Source organism: Neohortaea acidophila (genome assembly GCF_010093505.1).
Source record: "Neohortaea acidophila strain CBS 113389 unplaced genomic scaffold BDY17scaffold_4, whole genome shotgun sequence".
NCBI classification, from domain to species: domain Eukaryota; kingdom Fungi; phylum Ascomycota; class Dothideomycetes; order Mycosphaerellales; family Teratosphaeriaceae; genus Neohortaea; species Neohortaea acidophila.
The window spans coordinates 63,787-88,077 of record NW_022985513.1 but is presented as its reverse complement, the minus strand read 5'-3'; the positions used below and the strand labels follow the sequence as shown (position 1 = coordinate 88,077).

The following is a 24,291-nucleotide window of genomic DNA, read 5'->3' as shown; positions in this document are numbered from 1 at the left end:
TTTGCTTTGGAGAACAGCTAGCCTTGAGCCGTTCGCGCAGACGACGCAACACCGGCATCCACACCCTGCTGATCATCCGGCACCATCTGAATTACCCGCACTTTCCACTTGCCGAGCCGCAGCATCAGCAAGCCATTAAGGAGCGCCGTGTCGACGACCGCAGCCTTTGCATCTTTGATCTGCGTCCACACGACTTCCTGTTGTCTTTCACCGTTGTCGACGTTCGCATACGCCTCGGAGGATGCCACGTAGACACCTCCCTTGGCGATCATCCTCGCACCCTCGGACTTGGATGGTGCTAGTCCCGCGTGAAACAAGACATGAGCGTAAGACGGAGCGCCCAGAAGTAGAGACTGCGGCAAGCGGATCCAGGCTTCGTTCGAGGAAGTCTCTGCTTGCGAAGCATCGGACGACGAGGGCGATGAAAACGAAGCCAAAGTCGGATTACGAAGAGCTTCATGTTGCGCACGAGTCTTGAGCGCTTCGTCTCGGCCATGCACGAGCTCGAGGACTTCGCTTGCGAGCAGATGTTGGGCTTTCCGCTTGCCTGGGTCGAGGTTGTGTGCGGACATGGTGGATGCGATGATGTCTGTCGGGAGGAAGGTGAAGAGGTTGAGGTAGCGCTCGACGTCGGCGTCGGAGGAGCGCAGGAGGAACTTGGGGCGCGTTAGTCTTGCTTTTCTAGGGGCCAAGAGCTAGGGTGTTCGACTTACTCCGTAGAGATCAAACGGGGACGTCAGTCTTGGGTCAAGCCAGATGGCGTTCCCAGCACTCTTGCCAAACTTCTCTCCACTTGCCGTTGTCAACAGCGGCACAGTCAGGCCCATGGGAGCCAAGTCTTCATTCAACCTTCCCTCCCCATCCAGCCAGCGAGCTCGAGTGTCTGCGTCCTGATGGGTCTGCGCAATATAGCGCACGGCGTCCATTCCCGCCACGATATTCCCATACTGATCGCTTCCGCCAATCTGCACTTGGACGCCGAGGGTGTTGTACATATGCCACCAATCCCAGGCCTGAAGGAGGGGATAAGTGAATTCGGCGAAAGACATGCCATCGCCCTTTTCCATCTTATTCCGCACCCTGTCCACAAAACGTCAATGAATACTCACAGCACCGAAGCCAGTAGGAACTCACTCACGTATCCCGACCCAACATCGCCCCAAGCCGCATCCCATTTCCCATCGTCTGCAAAAAGTCCAGAATTCCCAATTCATCCAACCAACGTCCATTATCCAACACCTCGTACGCGCCCATCTCCTCCTCCCTCCACCCCCGCCGCGCCGCACACTCCCTCACATTCCTCCACAACGCCTCCGTCTGCGCAAACATGGCCTTCGCATCGGATGTCCGCACGTGTGCTGCAGTTTGCACACGAGCCGTGAGCCGGCCGCTGGGATCGCCTACTCTCGCTGTGGCGCCGCCGACGAGCGAGACGGCTTGGTGACCGTGAAGCGTGAGCCAGAAGAGGAGCATGAGCGGGAGGAGATGGCCGAGGTGCAGCGAGGGGGCGGTGGGGTCTACACCGGCGTAGAAGCGGAGTTTACGGCGAGAGAGCAGGGTGGAGAGGAGGTGGCGGTCACCGGCTATTTGGTGGATGAAGCCGCGGGTTTCGAGGAGGGCGAGGAGGTTGCTAGACTGCTGTTCGCGGGGGGAGGAGAGGTGGAAGGCGCGGCGGGGGATTGGGGAAGGGAGAGGTTTGCGGGTGTGGAGACATTGGGGGCAGATGTACGGCGGTTTCCGCCGGAAGGGTGTGAAAAGAGAACGCGACATTGAGGAGGGGGAATTACTAAATGGACGGCAAGGGAGGATGAAAGCTGCCGTGCAGCAGGATGAAGTGTCGTCGAGGAAGCTTGCAGCCTCGAAGCTGTCGGCTTGGCAAAGCCCGCCATTGACAAGGCTTGCACCGATGAGAAGCACCCATTTCGGCACCACGAAAATAGACAACTGGAAGACGGACATTCATTCAATACATTACGCTGACATTATCAAATACGCTAAATCGTTCATATTTTGCAGGCCATCACCGCCGCGAATCCCTGTTCGGCGAAGGCCACTCCACGCCCGTAGCAGGCTCAACTGGCGTGGCAGCAGCAATGCGTATACTCGGGAGTCGTTCAAACTGCGGCAGCATCGGTGCTCCGGTCTGTGAGCTCGTCTGTCTTGCACTCGCTTGCTGCGACGACTCCGGTATGGTAGAAATCCGCTGCCGAGTTTCCACGGGGGAAGTGTACGGCGGAACATCCTCGAAGCCATCCGGGGACTGATATGATGGCGGTTCCGCACTGGGGACTATGCTGTGGTCGGCAATGTCCACGCTGGTATCGAGGGGTGGAGGTTGTTGCAGTTGACCATATGAGGATGCGCGACTGCGGTTGGCCAAAGGCGTATGAGTTCGCGAGCCATTGCGAGAATGCACTTGGTTCAATGTGACAGTCTCCAAATCTGTTGCGGGGGCGAAGGGCGGGAGCTCGCCTTCGTAGTCTGATGCATCGGAGACGGAGAGCACGGAGCTCGCCGAGCGACCGCGACCTTGTGTGGAGGTGGCAGTTCGGCCTGACATGCTGGCCGCGGAGTCGAGAAGAGGTCTGTTGTCGCTGTCGTTCGAGTTGGCGCGGATGCGCGTGCCATCGTGGCGAGCGACGCCCAGCTCCGCATAGCTCACGCTACTCACTCTGCGATCTCGCGAGCGCGATTGGTGCTGCGCGATCATCGCCGCCGAACCACCTTGTTCCCTGTCCGACGCCCGTTGCGCCGCCTCGCGTCGTAGCCTCTCCAGCGTAACAGTATCCCCTCTCGCCCGCGCCGCCCTCCTCTCCTCCCGCCGCGCATTCCTTTCCTCAATCTCCTGCCTTCTCTGCACTCGAATCTGATACAGCGACTCCATCTCCCCCTCGCGCCGCTGCTCCTCCTCTTCCACCGTCTCCGGGTGTTCGAGAACGGTATCTACACCACCTCGCTCCCCCTCCCTCCCCAGCACGCGCTCATTCTCGCGCACCGACCGCGAGTACGCCGGGAGGGTGAGGACGGAGCGCACGCTCGCATGCCTATCGACCCCGCCCTGCTGCTCCACCTCCCCCAAATTATACGTGCTGGTCCTCGCACTCCGCGGATGCAGCGTCGGCACTGAATCATTCTCCTGCAAGCGCGCGCTGTAGTTGCCCTTGGAGACGATGCGCGCGGGATTCCACGCCTCCCATTTGCGCTTGAGGAATTGCGTGGGGACGTAGGTGGGGGTGGTGTGGCGCTTGCGGAGGCTTTTGAGGACGATGTAGGCGAGGATGGCGAGGAAGAGGAGGATGGCGAGGATGACGACGACGAGGATGGCGGCTTTGGAGTCGTTGGTGCTGTCGGCTCGTTTGGGAAGGGGGTTGCGCGCCGGCATGGTGTGCGGGGAGGCGGTTCTCATACGCTAGAGGATGAGGGAGGTGACATGCCGTGGTGGTGGGGTTTCGACACCGAGTGTGTTATCAGGATATCATCTAGCTGAATGATCGATATGCGCCGCGGGTGGACGGTACGAAGGCCAATGGATGTAGCTGAGGATTCCGCCGAATAGATGAATGTGGTGATTTCACGGTGGAAGGATGCTATGTAAAAGATGACGAGGTTGGAGAAGGAGGGAGAAAGAAGGATTAGAATGCTTGATTGCTGACGGTCAGGAGCTGCATGCATGAAGCCGGCGCACGTCAACCAACTTGGACGGCTGGACCAACCCCAGACGCCGCCACTTTCCCCGTGGCGGTGCAGCATCGGCCAATGGCAGGCCAGGCTACGGATTAGAAGAAGTGTTCCTCCCCTTCAGCTCGCTGACGGCCTGGCGGTTCTCACAGACGTTAAATGTATAGAATAGCGTGTCCTAGATCGAGTTCACGGCTCGTCGGGACTTGTTGCAAGGGAGATGGTACATCTCGTCCACAAGCTACATGAACAAGGAGTGGTGAATCACCTCCTCTGGCCAATCGCAAGCTTCGCGTTCATCCACTGCAACGTCTGGGAGCAAGCAGTTCGTCTCCTCCATCTGCGTCTTGCTGGCTGCATGGACAGCATTGTGTCGCTGATAGCGTGTCGCCAGCTCCACACTGATCCATCGCCTGGCCTTGAGTAGCTCTGCTTCCTGTTGCGGCGTGCCAGATTCCAACGTCTGACAGGCCCGGCGTACGATCGTCCCGATTGCGGCTGAAGTACTACAGCATGGTGCTGACTGCTTGCTCACCACACTTCCGACGGATGCACCTTGATATTCTCCCCATTCGCCCGCACCGTCTTGCGCTGCTTGTCGCGCTTGAGCGGCTTGCGCATATCGTACGCATCGCTGCCGTCATTGTAATAGTCTGTGATTCGGCGGTAGATTGAATACCTGGCAAAAACAGATCAGCCAATGCAAACAGGTAGAAAGATGGGCAAGCCGGACCCCATGTTCTTGTACAGCTTGATGGCCGCCACATTATCCACGCGCACAAAGAGGTCGACGAACCACGCATTCTGCGCATCGCCCACCTCCTCCAGCGTTACACTGAGCCGGGTGGCGTGCCCGAGACGGCGGGCAGAGGGGGCGACGGTGAGACAGGTGATGTGCGCATGCCACGGCAGATAGTTGGGGAATTTCTTCTGGTAGATTTTCAAGCCCGGGTCATACGGCTCCACGGGCGCCGGGTAGGGCGAGGCTTCCACCTTGCCCAAGACTGTTGCTGGACGTCAGTATGGAGATGGCGCAGCGAGATGATGGGGAAACCCACTGTACGCCTCCACCTGCCCATTCTCCCCCTCGACCACCTTGCACAGCTCCGGCCATTTGGTGAAGTAGTCGAGGTAGAAGCCGATGTTGTACGTCTCGGTCAGATGGTCGAGGTTGCACGGGTTGAATTTGAGCAGATCCATCGGCGTCATGGGCCGGATGGAGGACATCTTAATGGCCTCTGTCCCTGCACAGCTCGACAGCAGAGAGGCCGAGCAGATGGTTGCAGATGTGCGCCTTGGCCGCCAATGATGAAAAGGTTGAAGGTTAGGTAAGTTAGGGTTGTGGTGGAGACTTCACGTGTCGCATTCCGGGGCATGTCTTCTTTCCCTTTCGGCCTTGCCCATGCGACCCTCCGACGTAGGCTGATTGTATTTCGCGTCAGCAACAGTCTGTGAGGCGGATGGTGCTGTAGCGTATATCAAGACATGCCTTGTCTTCTTTCCTGTTTCTCCTCTCTCTCCATCTCTGCCAAACGCTCTCTCTCTCTCTCTCCCCCTCTCTCTCGCCAACATGTTGTCTTCCATCCCCCTTCCACACCTCCTCTCTCCCATCCTTCTCCTAACCACCTCCATCTTCCTTGTAACCTCTGTCTTCTACCTGTTGTTCCGCTGCTTCTACAACCTCTTCCTGCACCCCCTCCGCTCCTATCCCGGCCCGCTACTTTGGCGAATCTCCGATCTCCCCTTCTCCTACAGCGTCTTCCGCGGCACCGCAGCAATCCGCGTCGCCGAACTGCACCGTCAATATGGTCCCGAACTCCGAACCTGCCCCAATCGGCTCAGCTTCACCGACCCTCAGGCTATCAAGGATGTGCTCGCCCACGTGCCTGGCAAGCCGGAATTCGCAAAGGAGACCATGACCTTGCCGCCCAACGGTGTGGCAAGCATTCTCGCCGCCCGCAAAGACAAGTGCGTTGTCCCCTTGCGTTCCCTGTGCATCTCCGACCACTTCACTGATCCTCGTCGATACACAGCCACGCGAGATACCGCCGTTTACTCGCGCATGCCTTCTCGGAAAAGGGGCTGCGTGATCAGGAATCCCACATCCTGCCCCACGTGAATCTTCTCATTGATCGACTCGGGGAAAAGGCCGGGGTCGGAGAGTCGACGGACATGACCGCGTGGTGAGCCCAGACCAGGTCTCACCCTTCTTGCCCACCGCAGATCACTGACTGCGCCCCCAAGGTACAACATGGTCACGTTCGACGTGATTGGCGATCTGGGGTTCGGAGAGAGCTTCCACTCCTTGCAAAACAGGAGCCTGCACGAGTGGATCCCCGCCATCGCTGGCGCCGTCAAGTTTGTCCACATGACCAGCGTTCTACGTCAGCAAGGGCTGGGTATGTTCTATGTTGCATCTCCCACCCACATGATTTCTCCTCGTTGACCCTCCCCCGTCTACCTAGGCTTCCTGGAGCGCTTCTTCGTCCCCCAGGTGGTTCATGACATGCGAAGACGCAATTACAGCTACGCAGGCGACAGACTCGAGCAGCGCATGGAGCTCGGAGGCGCGCGAGGCGACTTTTGGGACCGCATCATAATCAAGAGCGTCGACGACAACAAGGCCGGCGAAGGCATGAGCAAGCCCGAAATGCTCAGCAATGCGGCCGTGCTGGTGCTCGGGGGATCAGAGACGTCGTCTACTGCTCTGAGTGGTGAGATTCTCCATATACCTGGGGCTCATGAAGAGTCATAACCACACACATACTAACGACACCCATCATGTCGCCGAGCAGGGGCTACCTACTTCCTCCTCACCAATCCCGCCGCAAAAGCCAAACTCACCACCGAGATCCGCAGCACCTTCAAATCCTCCGAAGACATCACCCTCTTCTCCGTCAGCTCGCTGAAATACCTCCTCGCCGTGCTGGAAGAAACCATGCGTCTCTACCCGCCCGTCCCCACCCAAACGGCACGAATAACCCCTCCAGGCGGCGGAATTGTAGGCGGCAAATACCTGCCCGAAGGCGTACGCACTCCTCCCCTTGCCCAATCACTTCCCCCCCTTCCAAACTAACCAACACAACAACAATCCAGACAATCATCCACCCCAACCACGTCGCAGTGCAAACCTCCCCCCAAAACTTCCACGCCCCCCACACCTTCCTGCCAGAGCGCTGGCTCGACGCCGCCGCGGCGGAAAACGACAACAAAGCCGCCTTCGCGCCCTTCGGCCTCGGCACGCGCAACTGCATCGGCCGCACGCTGGCGTACGCAGAGATGCGCCTCATCCTCGCCAAGGTGCTGTGGCATTTCGATCTCGAGATGGATGGCGGGAGGATGGCGGGCACGGGGGAGTGGTTGGAGCAGTTGAGTTGGCCGATTTGGGAGCGGAAGGCGGTGTGGGTGCGGTTGAGGGCGGTGGAGCGGTGAGGCAGAGTTGGGTTAGGTGTGTTGTATGCAGCGGTTGGTTGCTGCATAAGGCATGCTTGACTGTGCTTCACTGAGCAGTATAAACAAGCTGACGCAACCGTACTAATCGACATGAATCCCATCATAGGTAGGTATCTCAAAGTCAAAGAACCCTCCGTCCATCCCGTCTGTTTGTATGTCGCCATGTGTATATCCCAGATTAGTGTCCCTTTACCATCATCAGATTCAGTCCCGCCGTGCTGTGGTGCCTGCCTGCCCGCCCTGAAAGCAACGCAATTCCGCCATGGACAAACCGAAAAGGGGCAACGCAAGTCCCCTGAAAATCCCAAATACGCCGTCTGCACGCGCTTGCATTGGAGAAATCCTCCCACATGTTGTGATAGATCCCAGATCGCGTCGTGATAACCATCCCTCACTCCTCTCCATCTCCCGAACTCGCGACTGCACCCGCCTCACTCCCACTCCCGCTCTCCCTCTCCAGAAGCCGCTTCCTCAACTCCTCATTCTCCCGCCGCAAAATTGCCACCTCGGCACTCGTCGCCGCGCTATCCTTCTGCATCTTCTTGATGTAATCGTTCGCCAGCTCGACCGTTGCGGCCTTGCTATTATTACTCTTGGCCGAGTTGTCGCCATCCTTGCCATTACCGTTCGCATCCCCCGCGCCATCTCCGTCCGTCGCAGTGGCGTTCGCATCGCCATTACTGTCCGCCGCTGCGTCGGCTGCATCGCCGGGCGATTTCGACGCGGGAGGCGGTTTGGGGATGAGGCTTTGCATTTCCTTGAGCGCCTCGTTGATGCGGTTGCGCCGGCCTTGCTCGGCGACTTTGTGCGACGTGCGTTTGGAGGTGAGGCCGGTGGAGAGGGAGTCGGGGTAGTTGACGCCGGGGAGGTGGTTGCCTTCGAGGAGGTTCTGGTAGTTGGACTTAGAGGCGAGGAGCATGGCTTGCGTAGCGGTGTTGAGGGGTGCTGTGAGATGTGTTAGCTGGGCCGTTGACGGGCAGGATGAGAGATGGATACGTACTGCCTTCTGGGAGTAGCGGCTTGATGCTTGGACTTATCTTCGGCACGAGGGCGGGCGAGACCAAGCGGGAGCCGGTGGCGCTGATGCTGCCACGCTTTTTACTGCGACTTACACTCCCGCTTCCACTTCTCGCATCTTTCTTGTCCTTGAGCGCGAGTGACGGCGTACATGCAGTCATGGGAGATCCGGTCAGATTGGGAGATGTCACGGCGGAACCCAGCCGTCCGGAAGCCGGTGTGCTGGACGGTCCCAACTTGGGCGTCTTGCGCGCCGAGTTCTGCGGTGTCAGGTCGTCTGTTGCGTCGGGATCGACTTGGGTATCAATCTGAGACAACGAAGGCTTGATTCGAGCCTGCGCTCTTGCCGCCTCTGGAAGTGACAGGTCGTCCAAGCTGTTGGAATCCTTGGACCCCGGACTGGCAGTTTGTTGGCCATATATCGGCGGCTGCACCCCACGCATAGTCAGCAAAGACTTGGGTGTCGCAGCAGCACCGATCGGCTTCTGTTGGGCCGCGATTGCGGGCGAATGAGTGCGACTGGATGCTGGGCGAGGCGGTGGGCCCATGGCGCTTTCGCCCAACGGCTCCGGACTGATGCTTTCCGGTTCCGAGGAATCGAATTGGTGTGGCATTTGAAGTCCGGCTGAGAGAGGCTGGGATGCGATTGTTTCTTCGCCTCTCGACTGACCGGAAGACGAAAGCATAGACTTTCGTTTCTGCGCGGTCTGTGCAGGGCTCTGCTTGGCTTTCGCGAGGCCAGTCGCAGACCGCGGCGCCGCCGGTTTCCGCTTCGTCCTGCGCGGTCTGGGGCCCGCGGAGTCGGGTAGGGTGAGGTTGTCGAGCATGTCGATGTCCAAACCAAAATCGATTGGCGAGTTGGTGTGGGAGCCTGGAGCGGTGTTGGGATGGGAAGTGTAGGCGCGTTGCTGAGGGGTTTGGTGAGGAGTCTGCTGAAGTTGGTTCTGCTGGTGAGTCTGGCCGTGCAGCATGGGAGATGTGAGGGGAGAGAAGTAGGCGCCTGGGGTGGTGTATTCTGGAAGCACATTGAACTGCGGTGTACCGGCTGGGGACACCATGGGGGTGAAGGCGATCGCGTCATCCTTCCGCAGACCGTATCGCTGTTCGAGAATGGTACGCTGCTGCGGGTCCATTGCGGACTGTTGGTGCATAAATGTGCCGGTCTCGCCATGCATGTCGTAGCTGTTGGGCGTGGGTGGCACATGAGCGTTCGACGGGTACGAGGGTTGAGCCTGGAAGTTGAAGTTTTGCGAGTAGGGGAGGTAGGAGGCGTGCGAAGATGCTTGGTAAGTTGCTTCGGGAGCGTAGGGGTTGCTGGTCGTCACCCGGCCGTCGTGAGGCATGGCGTACTCCATGCTCTGAGAGATGGCGAAGGGTGTCTGCCCGAAATCGTGCGCCGCCGTGCCAGACATGGCTGGTGCTTGGCTCATGTCTTGAAAGGGAGTTGTGGGGTGTGTTCCATGTTGCTGTTGCTGCTGCTGTTGTTGCTGCGACTGATCGCCGTATGAGGCGCCATCGGTGATGGAATTGAGATCAATGTCTCCAAACTCGAACAAATTGCCCAGATCATCCAACTCGTTCATGTTCACCATTGCGTCGAGAGAGGAAGAGGTGTCCATTCTTGGGAGCGGTCAGATGGCGGAGGGGTAGTTTTCGTGTGGTGTGACCAGGAAGAAGGACGGAGTTGTGTTGGTTATAATCGCATGTTGCGAGCTGCTGTTTTTCTTCAATGCGGCGGTCAAACTTGTCGGCGGACCCGAATTGAGTGCAGGGTGATTGCAGTCGTCGCGACTGATCCACCCGTCGGTGTCTTGAGTTGATGACTGCAATGGACTGGTAACGACAGGTTGGCCGAGGTGAAGTGGGATGGAGTCGCGTAGTCGAGTCGCGACGGTGAGGTGGGGTGTGGTGGGGTTCGGGGGGTGAGTGAGGGTAGATGGCGATGCCGAGGGGTCACAGGCAGTTGTGCAAGAGCGAATGAGAGGTCGATGAAGGGAGAGAGAGGGCGGCGGTAGGCTGGTGGTGGTGGTGCAGTGATGTGGTGCGCTCGTCTCTCCACCGCAATCGTGCTGGCACACCTTCCAAATCGAAGCCTCCTCCACGCCAGCCGCAAACCTTCTCACAAATCCCTGCAATGCATGCAGCCGGGCGATGGCGTCGCGGGATTGAGGGGCAAGAAGTGGCGAGAGTGATGGCGACGGCGATGGCGAAGGTGGGAGGGTGAGTTGCAATGCTGACGGACGAGGGGAGAGAGAGTGTGTGTGTCGTGCCTGCCTCCACTTCGGCTTTGGGATGAGAGCGATCGATCCACCCACCGCTCGGAGCGTGCCTGGCTTGGCTTGCGGGAGTTTGAATCTTTTTTTTCGCCGTCCACTCGTCTCTCGAAGGCAAAAAGGCGGGAAGGGCCCCCCCAAGCCCCCACCATCTCTACGAGCTGGAGATTGCTGGCCGCCTGTGATTGGCTCGCCCGAAATCTCTCGGCTGATTTCGCGCCGGCTTTTGTTCCTTCCTCTTTCGTACCTACGGCTGGCTCGGGGAACGCCGCCGCTCTGCTCCTTCACCTGAGTTCATCCTTCCCCACATCCATCTCGTCAATCAGGCTATTCGGCTGTACCGTTTGCATACATCGTTCATTCATCCACGCATCTCACGTGAGATGAGAATGAGGGGACATGGTCTTCAACGGAACGACTGAATCACCTCCGACCGAATAGATGTTTTGACAAAGACAAATCTAACATTGAACTGATCTCGTAGCCATGTCCATAGACAACCTCGCCCCTCCACATCCTACGGTGTCCCATGAACTCTCGCCGCTATGATACACGCCTCCTGCTCTGACTTCAAGGCCACCAGTTATGACGGCCTCTGCGTCAGACTGTATTATTATCCACGCCAAAGATTGCAAAACAGCAGGAGATTCGCATGCTTTCCATCTTTTCGTTCCAACGCCGTCGGCTATGAACACACTGTGGTGGAAGTGGTGAAGTGATGGGTCGATGGTGCGCCCTTACATGACGATACAGCAGCCATTGCTTTGCTGGGGTGCGTATGGATCCTCACGTCGGTCAATCTGAAGGTCTCGATCAGCAGGGCCTCGTGACGTTGATTGCGGTGCACAACTTACCGCGCCCCAGCGACTCGGCACCATGAAATCCTTGGGCTCACGGTCTGTGAATGCAATGAGACTGCCTTTGCGTCAGTAGATGAACGACGCAGCTAGAGTGACGGCACGTACTCCATCGCAGCCTCCGACACCGGTATTCTCCGCCGGTTCAAGTCCTCCTGCAGTCTTTGGTTTAATTCGGTGAGCCGTCTTAGCTTCAGCTCCGCCATGGACTGCTTCCTAGTCTTGCCCGTGTCGTTGGCACGAATCTCGTACGGCGCCGCCATGGTCCTGCGTAGTCTGCGCGATGAGAGAGGTGATGTTCGTTCGTCTGAATCCGCCGCGAGCGTAATATGAATGCGCGGTCCTTCCGTCCTTAACGCGATGATGGCGGTGAAGTTGTGTGGATTTGAAGGAAGAGGGTGAGTGGCCGCTGGTAGTATGGAGGGTCAGGGGCTGTTGATGTGCTGGCAACCGGGGGATGATTGTGCTGCCGTGAGAGTATTGCGCACGAGGTGTGGTGTTCCTGCGACATGCGTCAGTTAGTGACCAGTAAACGAAAACGCTGACGGCCATCTCCGCCTTCTGGGTGGTGCAACATGGACGCTCCGCAGACAATATCCTGGCAAGCTTACCGTGCTCAAAGTATGCCGATGTCTTGTCGAACGCCGCTCACAGCACCAGCCGTCGTGGCCTCCTCAGATTCGGCGCACCACAACACGGTCCGGCCGCCCTTCAAACCCACTCTAGTGGCAGATGGAGGCGTCGAACGGTCGCCAAGGCGGTCAAGTCGGTGACACGAAGTCGGGCGGGGAATGCGGCGGCAAGGGTGACACGCTGGATGCGGCGCGAGGATGCGTTGCGTGGTGGGACGACGGGGCGGCGATGAAGTGATCTCCTTGTCAAGCGGCAGGCGCGGGATGGACTAGACTGAATGGCCAATTCTCTAGCGGGCCCGAGCGCTCGGAACCTTGTCCCAATCCTTCGGTCCAGGAAGCTTCCCAGAAAACCCTAAGCACGTGACTAAAACGATGCAACACTGCAGGTGTATCACCAATCCATCCCGAGCAGTGAACTCGAGTGCCATGTGACGTGACGAGTTCAAGTGTGACATGGGAATAGAGTGGTAGCATGACTCTCTGCACTTTGAGCCTCACTTTGACCAAGGTACACGCCTCGCGGCAAATCCATAGAAACAGTAATGCCTGAGGCAGCAATTTCGCCAAGCCATCGAAGATCACACCAAATTCCAGTCGCCTGCAGAAAACTTGTGAACCCCCTTTGGAACGAATAACACCACTCACCCCACCTTCGACTCCGTCCCATCACCCCTCTCATCATCCCGGAGTCGAGAAGGACTGCACGACGTTGAACGCGTCGCTGCCGTCATCACCACCTCAGGCCGCCCAACATGCCTCCTCCCCCTCACACCCGGCCGGAGAATGTGTTGAAGCGAGCCCAAGAACTCATCGGCGTGGGCCAGCAACAGGCCGCCCTCTCCATCCTCCACGAACATGTCACCTCCAAGCGCACCCGCAACAGCACCATCGCGGCCCTCGAGCCGGTGATGCTGCTGTTTGTCGAGCTGTGCGTCGATCTTCGAAAGGGCAAGTCGGCCAAGGATGGCCTCTACAATTACAAGAACACCAGCCAGAACACCAATGTGGCGACGATTGAACTCGTCTTCCGACGCTTCATCGAACTGGCCGAGCAAAAGGTGCAAGAGGCGCAGCAAAAGGCGGATGAGATTACTGCCCAGGGCGCCACTCCCGATGACGCCGATACCTCCTTGGCCAATGTTGGAGATCTCGAGGCCATGGAGACGCCCGAGTCGATCCTCCTCGCCACCGTTTCTGGCGAGCAGAGCAAGGACCGGACGGACCGTGCTATCGTCACTCCTTGGCTCAAATTTTTGTGGGAGACCTACCGCACCGTTTTGGACATCTTCAAGAACAACGCTCGCCTCGAGGTCATGTACCAGACCACCGCCCATCAGGCCTTCCAGTTCTGCTTGAAGTACACTCGCAAGACCGAGTTCCGCAGACTCTGCGAGCTGCTCCGCAACCATCTCCAGAACGCGGCCAAGTATTCCCAACAAGTCCACGCCATCAACCTCAGCGATCCCGACACGCTGCAACGCCACCTCGACACTCGCTTCATGCAACTGAACGTCGCCGTCGAACTCGAACTGTGGCAAGAGGCCTTCAAGAGTGTCGAAGACATTCACACCTTGTTGAGCTTGTCAAAGAAGCAGCCTCGCAACTCCATGATGGCCAACTACTTCGAGAAGCTCACCCGTATCTTCCTGGTCAGCGAGAACTACCTCTTCCACGCTGCGGCCTGGAGCCGATACTACAACCTGTTGCAAGTCTCTGCTCGCGCCGTCGCTGCCGGTGGTGCGGCCAAGAAAGACAACCCCACCAACATCTCCGAGGCCGACCTCTCCAAAGCGGCGTCGTTTGTGCTCTTGTCCGCCCTGTCCATCCCGGTCATCAGCACATCCCGCTCCCGTGGTGCTCTCATTGACCTCGAAGCGGCGCGGAACTCCAAGAATGCGCGACTCACCAACCTCCTTGGCATGAACTCGCCACCTACTCGAGCGATCTTGTTCAAGGATCTGCTGAACCGAGATGTTCTGCAGCGTGCCAGGCCTGAGATCCGCCAACTCTACAACATCCTCGAGACCGACTTCCACCCCAAGGTCATCTGCAAGAAAGTCTCCCCGATCCTGTCTCAGATTGGTGCGGATGAAGATATGGTCAAATATGTCGCACCGCTCCAGCAAGTCATCTTGACCCGACTGTTCCAGCAATTGTCCCAAGTCTACACGGACGTCAAGCTTGATGATGTGCTTGCTCTGGCCCAATTCCCGGACCCGTTCCAGGTCACTGCAGCGACCATTGAGAAGTTCGTCATGAACGGATGCAAGAAGGGCGACCTGCCAATTCGCATCGATCACGCCACTGGCATTCTCACATTCGATGCAGACGTCTTCTCCTCGTCCAAGGCGCTCCACCCGGGCTCCGCTGCTGGATCCGCCGAATCTGACGCTGCTTCCGTCCAACGCCTGCAGAGCACCCCCGCTGAGATTGTACGCTCGCAGATGTCTCGCCTCGCCAAGTCTTTGTACATCGCTGTGCAGTACGTGGATCCCACTTTCAACGAAGATCGACAAAAAGCCCGACTTGCTGCGCTGCAGCGTGCCGAGGCTGGGTTCGAGCAGGAGCATGCAGACCTTCTCGCCCGACGTGAAATTATTCAGAAGAAGAAGGAGAATGCTCAAAGCGCTCAGGCTGCCAAGCAACGCGAGGAGGAGCAGCGTCGTAAGGTCCGGCAGCAGGAACTGCAGGCCGCGGAGACGGAGCGTCTGGCGCAAGAGACGCGAGAGCGTGAGGAGCGTCGACTGTTCGCGGAGCGGAAGCGCGTGCAGCGCGAAGAGACCGAGAAGCAGTTGAAGGAGCTGAAACAGGGCGTGAAAGGTGTGGACATTAGCGGCCTTGACATCGACGAGCTCGACACCGGTCGCATTCGCATGTTGAAGCTGCAGGCACTGGAGCGCGAGAAGAATGAGATGGGCGAGAAGCTGCGTGTTACCGGGAAGAGAATCGACCATCTGGAGCGTGCCTACCGGAAAGAAGAGGCCAAGCACTTGCCGGACGACTTTGCAGCTCAGCGCGAGAGCGACCTCAAGGCTTACGAAGTGTCCACGGCGGAAACACTGCAGGCTGCGGAACAGAAGCACAAGGAGGATGTGGCGCTCAAGCACCGTCTTAGCCGTCTCGTTGCTCCCTACGAGAAATTCAAGCGCGAGATTACGGAACAACGCCATGCCGATCATGAGAAGAGGCGCAAGGCTGCCGAGCGGGAATTGAATACAAAGATGGACCAGCGCCGTCGTGAATTCCGTGAGCAGAAGGTGGCTGAGCGCCGCCGTCGCGAGGAGGAAGAGCGCCTGCGACGTGAAGAGGAGGAGCGAGAGGCTCGCGAGGCGGAAGAAGCAGAGCGCGCTGCGGAAGAGAAGCGAAAGGAAGAAGCGGTGGCCAAGGCAGAGGCGGATCAGCGCAGGCAAGAACGCGCCGAGGCCGCACGGAAGCAGATGGAGCGGGAGGAAGAAGCGGAGAGGAGACGAATGGAGAGGAGGCAAGGCGGCGCTTCTGCCCCCTTCGCTGGCAGAGCGGCAGAGGTGGAGAGCAGTGGTGGCCCACCTCGTCTCCAACTCACTGGCCAGGCTGGAAAACCCACCTGGCGTGAACGCGAGGCCGCCAAAGCCGCCGCTGCCGCTGCCGGTGGAGAGTCGCCTGCGGCTGCTGCTGTGTCGGACGATCGCGCGGCTACGCCAGACGCCGCAGCTGCGCCACCCAAGAGGACTGGCTACATCCCCCCTGCGCTTCGCGGCTTGACTTCCCCCAGCGGAGAGTCGCCGCCGCCTCGCTCGATTTCCCGAGGTGCCGAAGATGCGCCACCAAAGAGGACAGGTGGATACGTGCCGCCCGCGCTTCGTGGAGCCTCTGCAGCCGGCGGCGAGTCGATGCCTGCTCGCTCGGATTCGCGCGAGGGTGGAGACAGATGGCAGCCCCGCTCGGACTCGCGCGACGCTGGAGACCGATGGCAACCGCGCCGACCGCAGGCACCGGCTGATGGCGAGAGGAGCGAGAGTCCTGCGGCTGGAGGCGCCTACCGTCCACCTGGGACTCGAGGAACGGCTGGAGGGGCTAGTGGAGGTGCCTACCGTCCTCCTGGGAAGAGATGAAGGGGAGTGTAAAGATTGGCCTGGTTGAGAGAGGCGTAAAGGGTGGTGGATGGGTGAACGTTTGATGATAAGGTAGACAGTGGTGTAGAGTAGCTGGCGCAAAACAGGTCCCGCAAGAACATCTCCGTAGCAGTCATGCTTTCGTGTGTCTTTGATGTCCTGTATGTGTTTGGTGTTTGTGAATCATGTCAGGCAAGGTTGACGCCACAGGGTTTGGCGGCGGCGGACCCCGCAGTCTGAAACCACGATCACATGCAACGCCCCCCGCCAGCGTGGTTGTTAAGCGACGTCTCCAACATCATCTCGCACTCCATCTTCAACTTCCCTTGCTCGTGTTGCCATACCATCTCCCGTCGTGGCAGTGGGAAGGGTCTATTTCTACTACGCTTCCATCCAAGCTACGTTGCCTTCAACTCCTCTCAGAACCCCGCCCTCGTCGTCACCTGGCCCTGACCACCTGATCGCGTTTGCCTGCCGGTCGGAGTCAGACGATCTACGACAACCGCAAGCTCGTGCTACGAACATAAAGAGCCATCACCTTGCCGTCTGAATTACCTGCCCTTTGTTCTGCCAGCTTCGTATTCCTCTGCTACGCTCCTCCACCATTCCCAACACCACCCCTCCCTTCGATTCCACTCGACCAGCCCAATACGCGCCACTCCGGATGAGCTCGTGGGACGACGACGACCACCCCGTCTTTCACACGAACGACTGGCAAAAGCAGACCACAGAAGACCAACCGCAGCAACAGCAGCCGATAGAAGGGTCCAAGCGACCCGGCAAGAAGAGCAAGAAGAAGCAGAAGGCGCCGCGTGGCAACGATGTTGAGAATCTGTTCGATGAGAGGGAAACAGAGGCGGTACGAGAGGAGCGGGAGGATGCTGCGGTGACTGCACTGCCACCCGTGAGCAGTGCGGATGTGGAGGAGGAGAGGGGTGTTGAATGGAGAGAGGATGACTTTCCACCTGATCGACTGGCTTTGACGCCTGACATACCACCAGCCAAGCAATCCACCTCTCCACAACCTGTTCACGCCAAACCCAGACAAATCTCCAAGAGCTCCCCGACCTACGGCTACTCCAACGGCGCTGCAAATCCCCACGCATTCGCCCCGACAATGTCAAAGCGAGTTTCCTATACTTCTTCACCGCCGAACTTCATCGAGCCCAAAGCTCCTCCGCATATGCCACAGCCGCATTTCTACGGGTCGCCGATTTTGAATCTCGACGATGAGTTCAAAAAATTGCACCACGACCCTCCCATCGCCGGCTCGAATGGGTATTGTTGCTGTCTGGACTCTCTCGCGGACGCGGGCGATGGGGTATCGGCGAAGAAGGCCAGGGATGCTCTACTCGTTGGCTCTGAAGGTGGCCTGGAAGTCTTTCGTGTGCTGCCCAACAAGGTCGAGGTGGTAGGGCGGCTGGAAGGTCTTCGTGGCAGTGTCATTGGGGCGAAAATCCTACCTCATGTCTCTGTTCATGATAGCCTGGAGCAACTCCGCCCACTTGTGGCAGTGATTCTTCACGGCGCTGCAGAAGGAGCGAGTCACTCAGCTGTTTTCTACCAGACTACGGTTGAGGTGTATTCGCTTCAAACGCAGGAACGTGTCGCTACGCTCTATCAGACCGTTGCTGTCGAGGTGCCCCAACCCACTGTCGGCCATTTGACCACCCTGCCGGAACCGGTTGAGGATTTACGACTGACGGCTTGCGGTAGCTTTGTTCTCCTGGCATCAGGCAAAAGCGGTGAGGTGTTTGTCTTTTCAACCGCCACCACCGATAATTCTGGCGATGGCGAGTTTCGTTGCATCGGCAAGTTCTGGACCTCTTTGCAATCATCTTCCGATCAGGGTTCGTCAAGACCGCCGAGCTCCGGCGATGCAAAACAGCCGACTGGATCGGAAACGGAGCTACGTCGATTGCCTCTGCTCAGTCTAAGCCCACGGTGGCTTGCTCTGGTCCCTCCGCCCAGCGCTTCCCACGTTTCGATCCAAGGCTCGCCACTGCTCTCAGAGGATGGCTACAGTCCTCCAGGCTTGGCATCTGCTGTCGCCCCTCCCCAGCCACATGTATCGTGTGAGACGGTAGGCACCGATCCGGAAGATGCCTGGAGCCGTTTGACTCGTCAGGCTGCGCAGGGTGTCGTCAAGTACTCCCAGAAAGGTATTGATCTTGGCCTGCAAGGCTGGAGGGAGCTCACGAACCCTGCACCCCTGCCGGATCAGCGAGCCCCCGGAAAAGAGCAGGGTGCATTCTTCCCGCCTACCAAGGCCCCTCCACACGACCCTCAGCGGACTGAGAAGGATCCCTCTATTGTCGCTATTGTCGACTTGCAGGCTCTGCTTGAAGCTCAAGAAGCCAAGGCAAAACAGCCACCAACACCAGTTGCTTCTTTCGCTTTACCCGAAGGCTGCAATTTTCTGGCTTTTTCGCGGAGTGGACTGCGTCTTCTCACTGTCAGCCGCAAAGGCGAGACATATTGCATTTGGGATCTGACACGATCATGCCACGGCATACACAGAAGCGATGGCAGTGCTGGGATGGGTCCGTCAGTCCGACTGATCCACAGTATCCCTCGCAGCAGCCCATCGGTGGTGGTCGACTCTGCATGGTCGCGGAATGACGACTACCTGGCGCTTCTCACAATGCACGGCACCGTACATCTACACGAGATTGTGGAGCGCCCATCATTTCGCCGACGAAAGCGCCGATCTACAGCCAGTGCATATGGGGCAGAGAAAGCCGAAGCGACAGTGAGTGTATCCCAAGGTGCTTCGCCACCGAGCAGCAACGCCGGCTTCTTCGGGAGCGTGAGATCAACATGGCAGCAAGTCAGCACGCAAGTGGGAAGCATGAGCGGCAGTGGAGTAAGATCTTCATCCGGCTTCGGCATTCCGCGATCTTTCGCAGGTTTCAGGGATGCCACGGCGAGTGTCGGCCATGCCGGCGGTCGCGTGATAGCCAAAGGCCTGAGCCACGGCTTCAGCGCGGCGAAAGATGGCGCAAGCGACTACTGGCATTCCGAAGATAACAAGATCCGCCACAAAGCGCTGCTCAAGGCACAGCCGGCTTCTCTCAAGTGGCTGAAGCGGCAAAGCGATCTCTACCTCGCCGTCGTCTGTGGTGGAGCAGTGCATCTGCACCCCGTCACGCGGCTGCAACGTAGCAAGGGACAGGAGAGCGTGACTGCACTGAAACATGACAAGTACGGGCACAAGAAGTTCGAGCTGCCTCCTATCCGTACTCGCGCGAGTGCGGAAGTCAAGAATGGTGCGCTCCAGGCGCGACATGATGTCCCACACGGCTTCTGGAGTCTGCGGCGTCCCCCAGCAGATATCGCGGACGATACTCCATGGCGAAAGTGTATTCCTCCGCCGTCCACGCAGGTGAACGACGTCGAGACAAATCCCCCATACTGCCCGTTCCACATCGACCCACGGGTAGACATATACGTCTACGACGAAAACCAAGCCGACTCTCCCCAACCATCCACCTTCTCCAACGCCCTAGGCCACGGCCAAGTGCCGAAGAAAAAGCCCAGCTCCCCCTGGCTCTTCGGCGAGCCCCTCCCCTCCGCCACGAAGATGAACTTGCACGACAATACGCTGCAGGCCGTGCGCCGCGATTTCGAGCTGGACAGTGATGTCGAGATGGATCTTGCGGAGGCGATGCGGAGCGTGACGACGATTTGCTCGGCGGCGGATGGGGATGGGCGGGAGGAGATTCGGGTTGTTACGCAGCGCGTGAGGGAGAGTGGGGAGGGGGAGAGCGATGGGGATGGTTTTGCGGTGGAGGAAGCATGATGTCCCAACTTCTACTTTTTGGAGGACGGATAGCGTTTTCTTGCTTTATCCTGCCTATGAAGGGCTCGAAGAAGGTATGCGTTCATTCCGCCATCGCCGCCAAGACCATTTTCCTCGATGAAGAAACGTTTTCGCTGGTTCCATGTTAACACCACTATCCTAACGTCATACGGTACACATCAAGCGGCGTAGTCAAGTTCCATCCTTCTTCCTCCGCAGGCTCAAACTCCGTTTGCGAAGATGCAGATCGTCAATCAACTTGGGGAGGCCTTTCTTATGCTCTCGTTCCACATGCTGCTCCCCCATTTCTATGGGATGCTCGTTTTGCTCTTGCTCTATATGCTGATCCAATCGGGCCCGGTGCTGGTCCTCGTCTTCTCCCTTACCTTCGTGTCGTTGATGGTGATGATGGTGGTGGTGATGATGGACGGCATTGTGCAAGCTCTGCCGTTTGCGAGTGTAGTACTCCAAGCTGACGAGTGCTCGAAAAGCACGAGAGATCCGCAGGTGCGACAAGTCCACGCCCTGACGTTGAAGGCTGTTGATGAAAAGTTTGAACGACTTGGCCGTTGGTCTGTAGTGCCCGCTCAGCGGTGACAGATAGACGAGTTGGCCGTTGGTGATGCCGATTTGTCCGGCAGAGGAGATGCGAGCGCCGGACAGAAAGGAGGCGTGCTGGAATGCACCGCTCGCTTTGATCCCGACGTAGAGCCGGCCGACGGTGTCGGCGACGTAGATCCACGTGCCGGGCTTGATGGTGGCGCGCATGAGATTGTTCAAGATGGTGGCGGGAGACACGTGGAGCCGTTTACGCATCTTTTCCCTCTTCGTCTGCTTCATGCCTGCTGCTTCGGCTTCCTCGACCTCGTGCTTCGCATCTTCTCCTTCGCTGCTACTAGCCTCGCCAATATCGGCGAGCGGAATGGGGCTCATGCTGCTTTGGTCTGTGAATCGCTGGAGGAAGTTCCTACTCTCCGACAACTGCCGCGTGATCGACTCGTCTTGGAATGTGGGCGTGACCACGTCTGACCTGGATATGATGCCGGAGATTGAATCTCTGAACTCTTCGTTGCTGGTGGTGATGAGCTCGCCGTTCTTCTCCCATCTCAGCTTCCCTTGATCGTCGATGCACACTAGATACCCTTTCCGCTCTTCCCGGCTGAGATACCGAATGCGCTCTTTATCGAGCTTCTCCCGACTACAGCCCGGCATGCTAAGATGTCGGCCTTCTCCGCGGTCGAGCCAGTAGAAGAAGTTCTGGTTCGTCGTGGACTCTAGCCACTCGCCGTGATACACCATCAGGTTGGTGCCGTAGCGATGCTTTTCGTCCACCATCTCGAGGAAGTAACGCATGTCTAGGAGCATGGACATGGATTGCTGGTGGTCTAAAGTACTCGAATGGTCCAGAGAGTCGACGGAGTTTCTCGGAGACGTCTCACCGGCTCCAGCACGTTCGGCGATCGTGGCGATCCGTTGCCAGTTGCGCTTGGCGACATCGGAGGGAGCGCGCGGCCTGCCATCGCTTCCCACTCGGGCGGATCCTGGGCCTTCGAGGGGACTGATGGCGGCACGATAGCGCAGCTCTCGAATCACATCGTCCCAGCGGGCGGAGGGGTCGAGAATGTGGCCATCGAGATGGCGCCGGGTGCGATGGGAGCGGTAAGCATTCTGGATCTTGATCGCGGCCTCTTGCGCCTCGTGCGTGTGGTATTTCTGCGAGATTTCGCGCTCCCGCTGGCATTGGATTTGCGAGATGCGGCGCACTTCAGCCTCGCTGGGCCGGTGCAGGGTTTCGAGGTACTCTGCATGTGACAGGCCACGGTTCATAGAAGCGGAATCGACTTCAGCCATCTCTCAGTGATCTCTCCAACATCTCCCGCTCCATGTGGTAGCGTGGCCAGGTTACGCCATCTGTGCGCTTCGATTGAGACCTGCCAAGTGTGCAGTGGAGTTTCGAGCGTGGAAGTTCATGGCAGTCTGGAGAGAAAGGCGCAACAAGACTGAGGCGAATGCACACCTTGGCGATGAAGTAGCTAGACTAGCATTGCCTAACCAGGTGGTAGAAGGTGCGGGAGGACGGGTTTCTCGTAAAGTAAAACACTCGCACCTCTTATAGCCTGGGCGGAGATTGCGCAGCCTTAAGAGATGCTACGTCAGCGTGCTGCAGACGGGAAGTGCACGCGCGTAATAATTGGCTTTTTGCGCGGCGCAAGACCAACCAGAACCAACAATGTTTCACCTTTCGCTCGCTCTCGTCTGGCCTGGCCTGTTGCTGTTTTCGCTTGCTGTGCAATGTTCTTGCTCAAGATGGTCAAAGGTGGGATAGACAGGCAGTTACATTGTCAATCGACTCAGGGCTGCCCGTGCAATGGAAGGATGGGCGGTGTCGAATGAAGGAATTGTGAGTAACCCGCGCCTCCAATGTCCGTGAGATGGAAATCCGGTTTGCATGTTGCGACAATACGATGGCCCGCATGTCATGTGCAGAGCCGACATGCGCGCGGTGTTCGCAACTCGTCCCTTCCCCAAGTTTTAAGGTTTCAGCAGATCCCAAAGCTTGTTTCGCGCGCGCGACCACCCGCGTCACAGCTCAGGCACCAACCTCTCGCGTTCCATTTCCCCCACCTCCTCTCCTCCTCATTCCCTCACCCACTTCTTCCCTTGTTCTCGCAGCTCTTCCTCACATCCCCTGCCAAACCACTGACATCGCACAAAATGCCTCCCAAGAAGGCGACCGCGACTAAGAAAGCTGCCGCAACGACCGCGGCGGGAAACCGACCGAAGCGCGCAACGGCCCCTGTCGCAGAGAAGCAGGCAGACACGAAGACCAGCGGCGCAGGCAAGTCTTCACACGAACAATCGCGCGCATCAAGACCACGTCCATCTGACCTTATTACTTCCGCAGCTGCCAACACCGGCAAGAAGCGCGGCCGCCCAGCCAAAGCATCAGAGGACGTCGACATTGCAGAGCCTCCCAGGAAGCGCGGCCGCCCAGCCAAAGCGTCAGAGAATGTCGACGTTACCGAACCTCCCAGAAAGCGTGGTCGCCCCAGCAAGGCCTCCAAGCCCGCTACTCCCGCTGCCTCCTCAGCTCCCGCGGAGAAACGCGGCAGACCGGCGAAGAAAGAAGCTCCCGCTGTGTCAAAGACCGATGCTCCTCCACCCAAGAAGCGTGGCAGACCTCCCAAGGGCGGAGAAACGACCAAGATCGATACCGACGACCAGGCCGCAGCTGAGCAGTTGGAGGAGGAGCTTGTGGATGCCGTGGAAGAACCGAAAGCCCCTGCCAAGCGAGGCCAAGGCCGCCCACCGAAGAAGGCCGGCGGCAAGAAAGCTGCTGCGATTGCCAATGATGAGGACAGTGACATGGCAGATGGTGTGCATGAGACCGCCGTTGGCACGCAATATTGGCTGATGAAGGCCGAGCAGGAGGATCGTGAGGAAGTGTTGAAAGACGGCAGCGTCTACAACACCAAGTTCACCATCGACGATCTACGCGACAAGGCCGGCCCCGAGCCGTGGGACGGTATGTCTTACACCGCTTCTTTCACCTCACATGCCTTCACTAACTTGCCTTTGTAGGTGTGCGCAATCCCACCGCCTGCAAAAACATGCGCGAGATGAAGCTCGGTGACCTTGCCTTCTTCTACGCTAGTGGCGGCAAGAAAGGCAGAGTGCCCGGCATCGTTGGCATCATGGAGGTTGTGAAGGAGCACCAGGCCGATCCCAGCGCATTCGACGAAAAGTCCCTGTACTACGTGGAAGACGAGAAGAAGCGCGGGACGTTGGAGAAGCCGCGTTGGAGCATGGTGCACGTGGAGTTTCGGAAGAAGTTGAGCACACCAGTCACGTAAGTCGCTCGTCCGCCTTGCAACATCGAGTCATTGGCACTAATCATCGACCACACAGGCTCCAGGAGCTCAAGACGTTCGCGGAAAAGGGTAGCGTCCTTTCCGAAATGCAAGAGTTCACGGCGGCGCGCCTGAGCGTGTCCAAAGTCTCGACGAAGGAGTGGAACTTCATCGTCAACGAGCTCATCGAGGGGTACGAAACAGGTACCGAGGAAAGAGGGCCCGCGGGAACAGTCGAGATCACCAGAGACGAGACGACCGTTGTGGAGACTATCGAAGCCGCGGATACTGACATCACCGCCAATGACGCCGCCGCCCCCTTTGACACGGAATCGAAGAAGCCGGCGTCTCGTGCAGGGTCGACAAAGGCCGCGTCGCGTGCTGGGTCTACGAAATCACGTACTGGCTCCGCGAACCCCCTTGGTCCTGCATCCGTGGGGAGGGGTGGCCGTCATCGAAACGCGAAGGGGATAGTTGTAGCAGGCCTGGCGGCGGTCGACGAGGAGGAGGGCTAGCAGGCGTGCTTGCTCGAAGCCGTCACACCTCCCTCTGCGTGGGCAATGGTTAAAGGCCAAAGCGTGAAAGCGTGGCGCTGGTTCACAGGAAAGGCAGTAGATGAACGAGGATACGAATG

General features: G+C 58.3%; 9 protein-coding genes across 9 annotated transcripts; 4 read left to right on the top strand and 5 right to left on the bottom strand.

The window, feature by feature from the left end:
• Positions 1–17: 17 nt before the first annotated feature.
• On the bottom strand, positions 18–1,770 carry BDY17DRAFT_322735 (uncharacterized protein; the record flags this gene model as incomplete). The annotated part of the gene is made up of 3 exons (XM_033736868.1): positions 18–656; positions 714–1,080; positions 1,139–1,770. The coding sequence occupies 3 exons, from the start codon at positions 1,768–1,770 to the stop codon at positions 18–20; spliced, it is 1,638 nt and encodes a 545-aa protein (XP_033590406.1).
• Positions 1,771–1,944: 174 nt separating this feature from the next.
• BDY17DRAFT_294522 (uncharacterized protein) lies at positions 1,945–3,660 on the bottom strand. Its single transcript, XM_033733149.1, has one exon. It carries the CDS (start codon positions 3,404–3,406, stop codon positions 2,021–2,023), a length of 1,386 nt encoding a protein of 461 aa, XP_033590405.1. The 5' UTR covers positions 3,407–3,660; the 3' UTR covers positions 1,945–2,020.
• Positions 3,661–4,157: 497 nt separating this feature from the next.
• Positions 4,158–5,076, bottom strand: BDY17DRAFT_116522 (acyl-CoA N-acyltransferase). Its single transcript, XM_033729257.1, has 3 exons — positions 4,737–5,076; positions 4,412–4,682; positions 4,158–4,357 (listed from the first exon to the last, which is right to left on the bottom strand). The coding sequence occupies exons 1-3, from the start codon at positions 4,903–4,905 to the stop codon at positions 4,210–4,212; spliced, it is 588 nt and encodes a 195-aa protein (XP_033590404.1). The 5' UTR covers positions 4,906–5,076; the 3' UTR covers positions 4,158–4,209.
• A 172-nt stretch (positions 5,077–5,248) lies between these two features.
• On the top strand, positions 5,249–7,110 carry BDY17DRAFT_322732 (cytochrome P450; the record flags this gene model as incomplete). Its single annotated transcript, XM_033736867.1, has 6 exons — positions 5,249–5,646; positions 5,712–5,861; positions 5,923–6,077; positions 6,144–6,392; positions 6,474–6,706; positions 6,775–7,110. 6 exons carry the CDS (start codon positions 5,249–5,251, stop codon positions 7,108–7,110), a joined length of 1,521 nt encoding a protein of 506 aa, XP_033590403.1.
• Positions 7,111–7,522: 412 nt separating this feature from the next.
• On the bottom strand, positions 7,523–9,767 carry BDY17DRAFT_322731 (uncharacterized protein; the record flags this gene model as incomplete). Its single annotated transcript, XM_033736866.1, has 2 exons — positions 7,523–8,076; positions 8,132–9,767. 2 exons carry the CDS (start codon positions 9,765–9,767, stop codon positions 7,523–7,525), a joined length of 2,190 nt encoding a protein of 729 aa, XP_033590402.1.
• A 1,391-nt stretch (positions 9,768–11,158) lies between these two features.
• On the bottom strand, positions 11,159–11,541 carry BDY17DRAFT_322730 (GGL domain-containing protein; the record flags this gene model as incomplete). Its single annotated transcript, XM_033736865.1, has 3 exons — positions 11,159–11,221; positions 11,276–11,336; positions 11,387–11,541. 3 exons carry the CDS (start codon positions 11,539–11,541, stop codon positions 11,159–11,161), a joined length of 279 nt encoding a protein of 92 aa, XP_033590401.1.
• Positions 11,542–12,454: 913 nt separating this feature from the next.
• Positions 12,455–16,334, top strand: BDY17DRAFT_294514 (uncharacterized protein). Its single transcript, XM_033733148.1, has one exon. It carries the CDS (start codon positions 12,666–12,668, stop codon positions 16,002–16,004), a length of 3,339 nt encoding a protein of 1,112 aa, XP_033590400.1. The 5' UTR covers positions 12,455–12,665; the 3' UTR covers positions 16,005–16,334.
• Positions 16,335–16,668: 334 nt separating this feature from the next.
• BDY17DRAFT_309209 (uncharacterized protein) lies at positions 16,669–19,806 on the top strand (the record flags this gene model as incomplete). The annotated part of the gene is made up of 1 exon (XM_033735303.1): positions 16,669–19,806. The coding sequence occupies one exon, from the start codon at positions 16,669–16,671 to the stop codon at positions 19,804–19,806; it is 3,138 nt and encodes a 1,045-aa protein (XP_033590399.1).
• A 2,078-nt stretch (positions 19,807–21,884) lies between these two features.
• On the top strand, positions 21,885–24,270 carry BDY17DRAFT_116365 (EVE domain-containing protein). Its single transcript, XM_033729256.1, has 4 exons — positions 21,885–22,645; positions 22,712–23,332; positions 23,389–23,656; positions 23,716–24,270. The coding sequence occupies exons 1-4, from the start codon at positions 22,228–22,230 to the stop codon at positions 24,170–24,172; spliced, it is 1,764 nt and encodes a 587-aa protein (XP_033590398.1). The 5' UTR covers positions 21,885–22,227; the 3' UTR covers positions 24,173–24,270.
• Positions 24,271–24,291: the final 21 nt, after the last annotated feature.

Coding starts and splice junctions, on each gene's coding strand:
- BDY17DRAFT_294522 (XM_033733149.1), bottom strand. CDS start 3,406: ATGAGAACCGCCTCCCCGCACACCATGCCGGCGCGCAACCCCCTTCCC.
- BDY17DRAFT_116522 (XM_033729257.1), bottom strand. CDS start 4,905: ATGTCCTCCATCCGGCCCATGACGCCGATGGATCTGCTCAAATTCAAC. Junction 4,683..4,736: donor TGGGCAGGTGGAGGCGTACA/GTGGGTTTCCCC, acceptor GTCCAGCAACAG/TCTTGGGCAAGGTGGAAGCC. Junction 4,358..4,411: donor AAGCTGTACAAGAACATGGG/GTCCGGCTTGCC, acceptor TGTTTTTGCCAG/GTATTCAATCTACCGCCGAA.
- BDY17DRAFT_294514 (XM_033733148.1), top strand. CDS start 12,666: ATGCCTCCTCCCCCTCACACCCGGCCGGAGAATGTGTTGAAGCGAGCC.
- BDY17DRAFT_116365 (XM_033729256.1), top strand. CDS start 22,228: ATGTCCGTGAGATGGAAATCCGGTTTGCATGTTGCGACAATACGATGG. Junction 22,646..22,711: donor CACGAAGACCAGCGGCGCAG/GCAAGTCTTCAC, acceptor TTACTTCCGCAG/CTGCCAACACCGGCAAGAAG. Junction 23,657..23,715: donor AAGTTGAGCACACCAGTCAC/GTAAGTCGCTCG, acceptor TCGACCACACAG/GCTCCAGGAGCTCAAGACGT.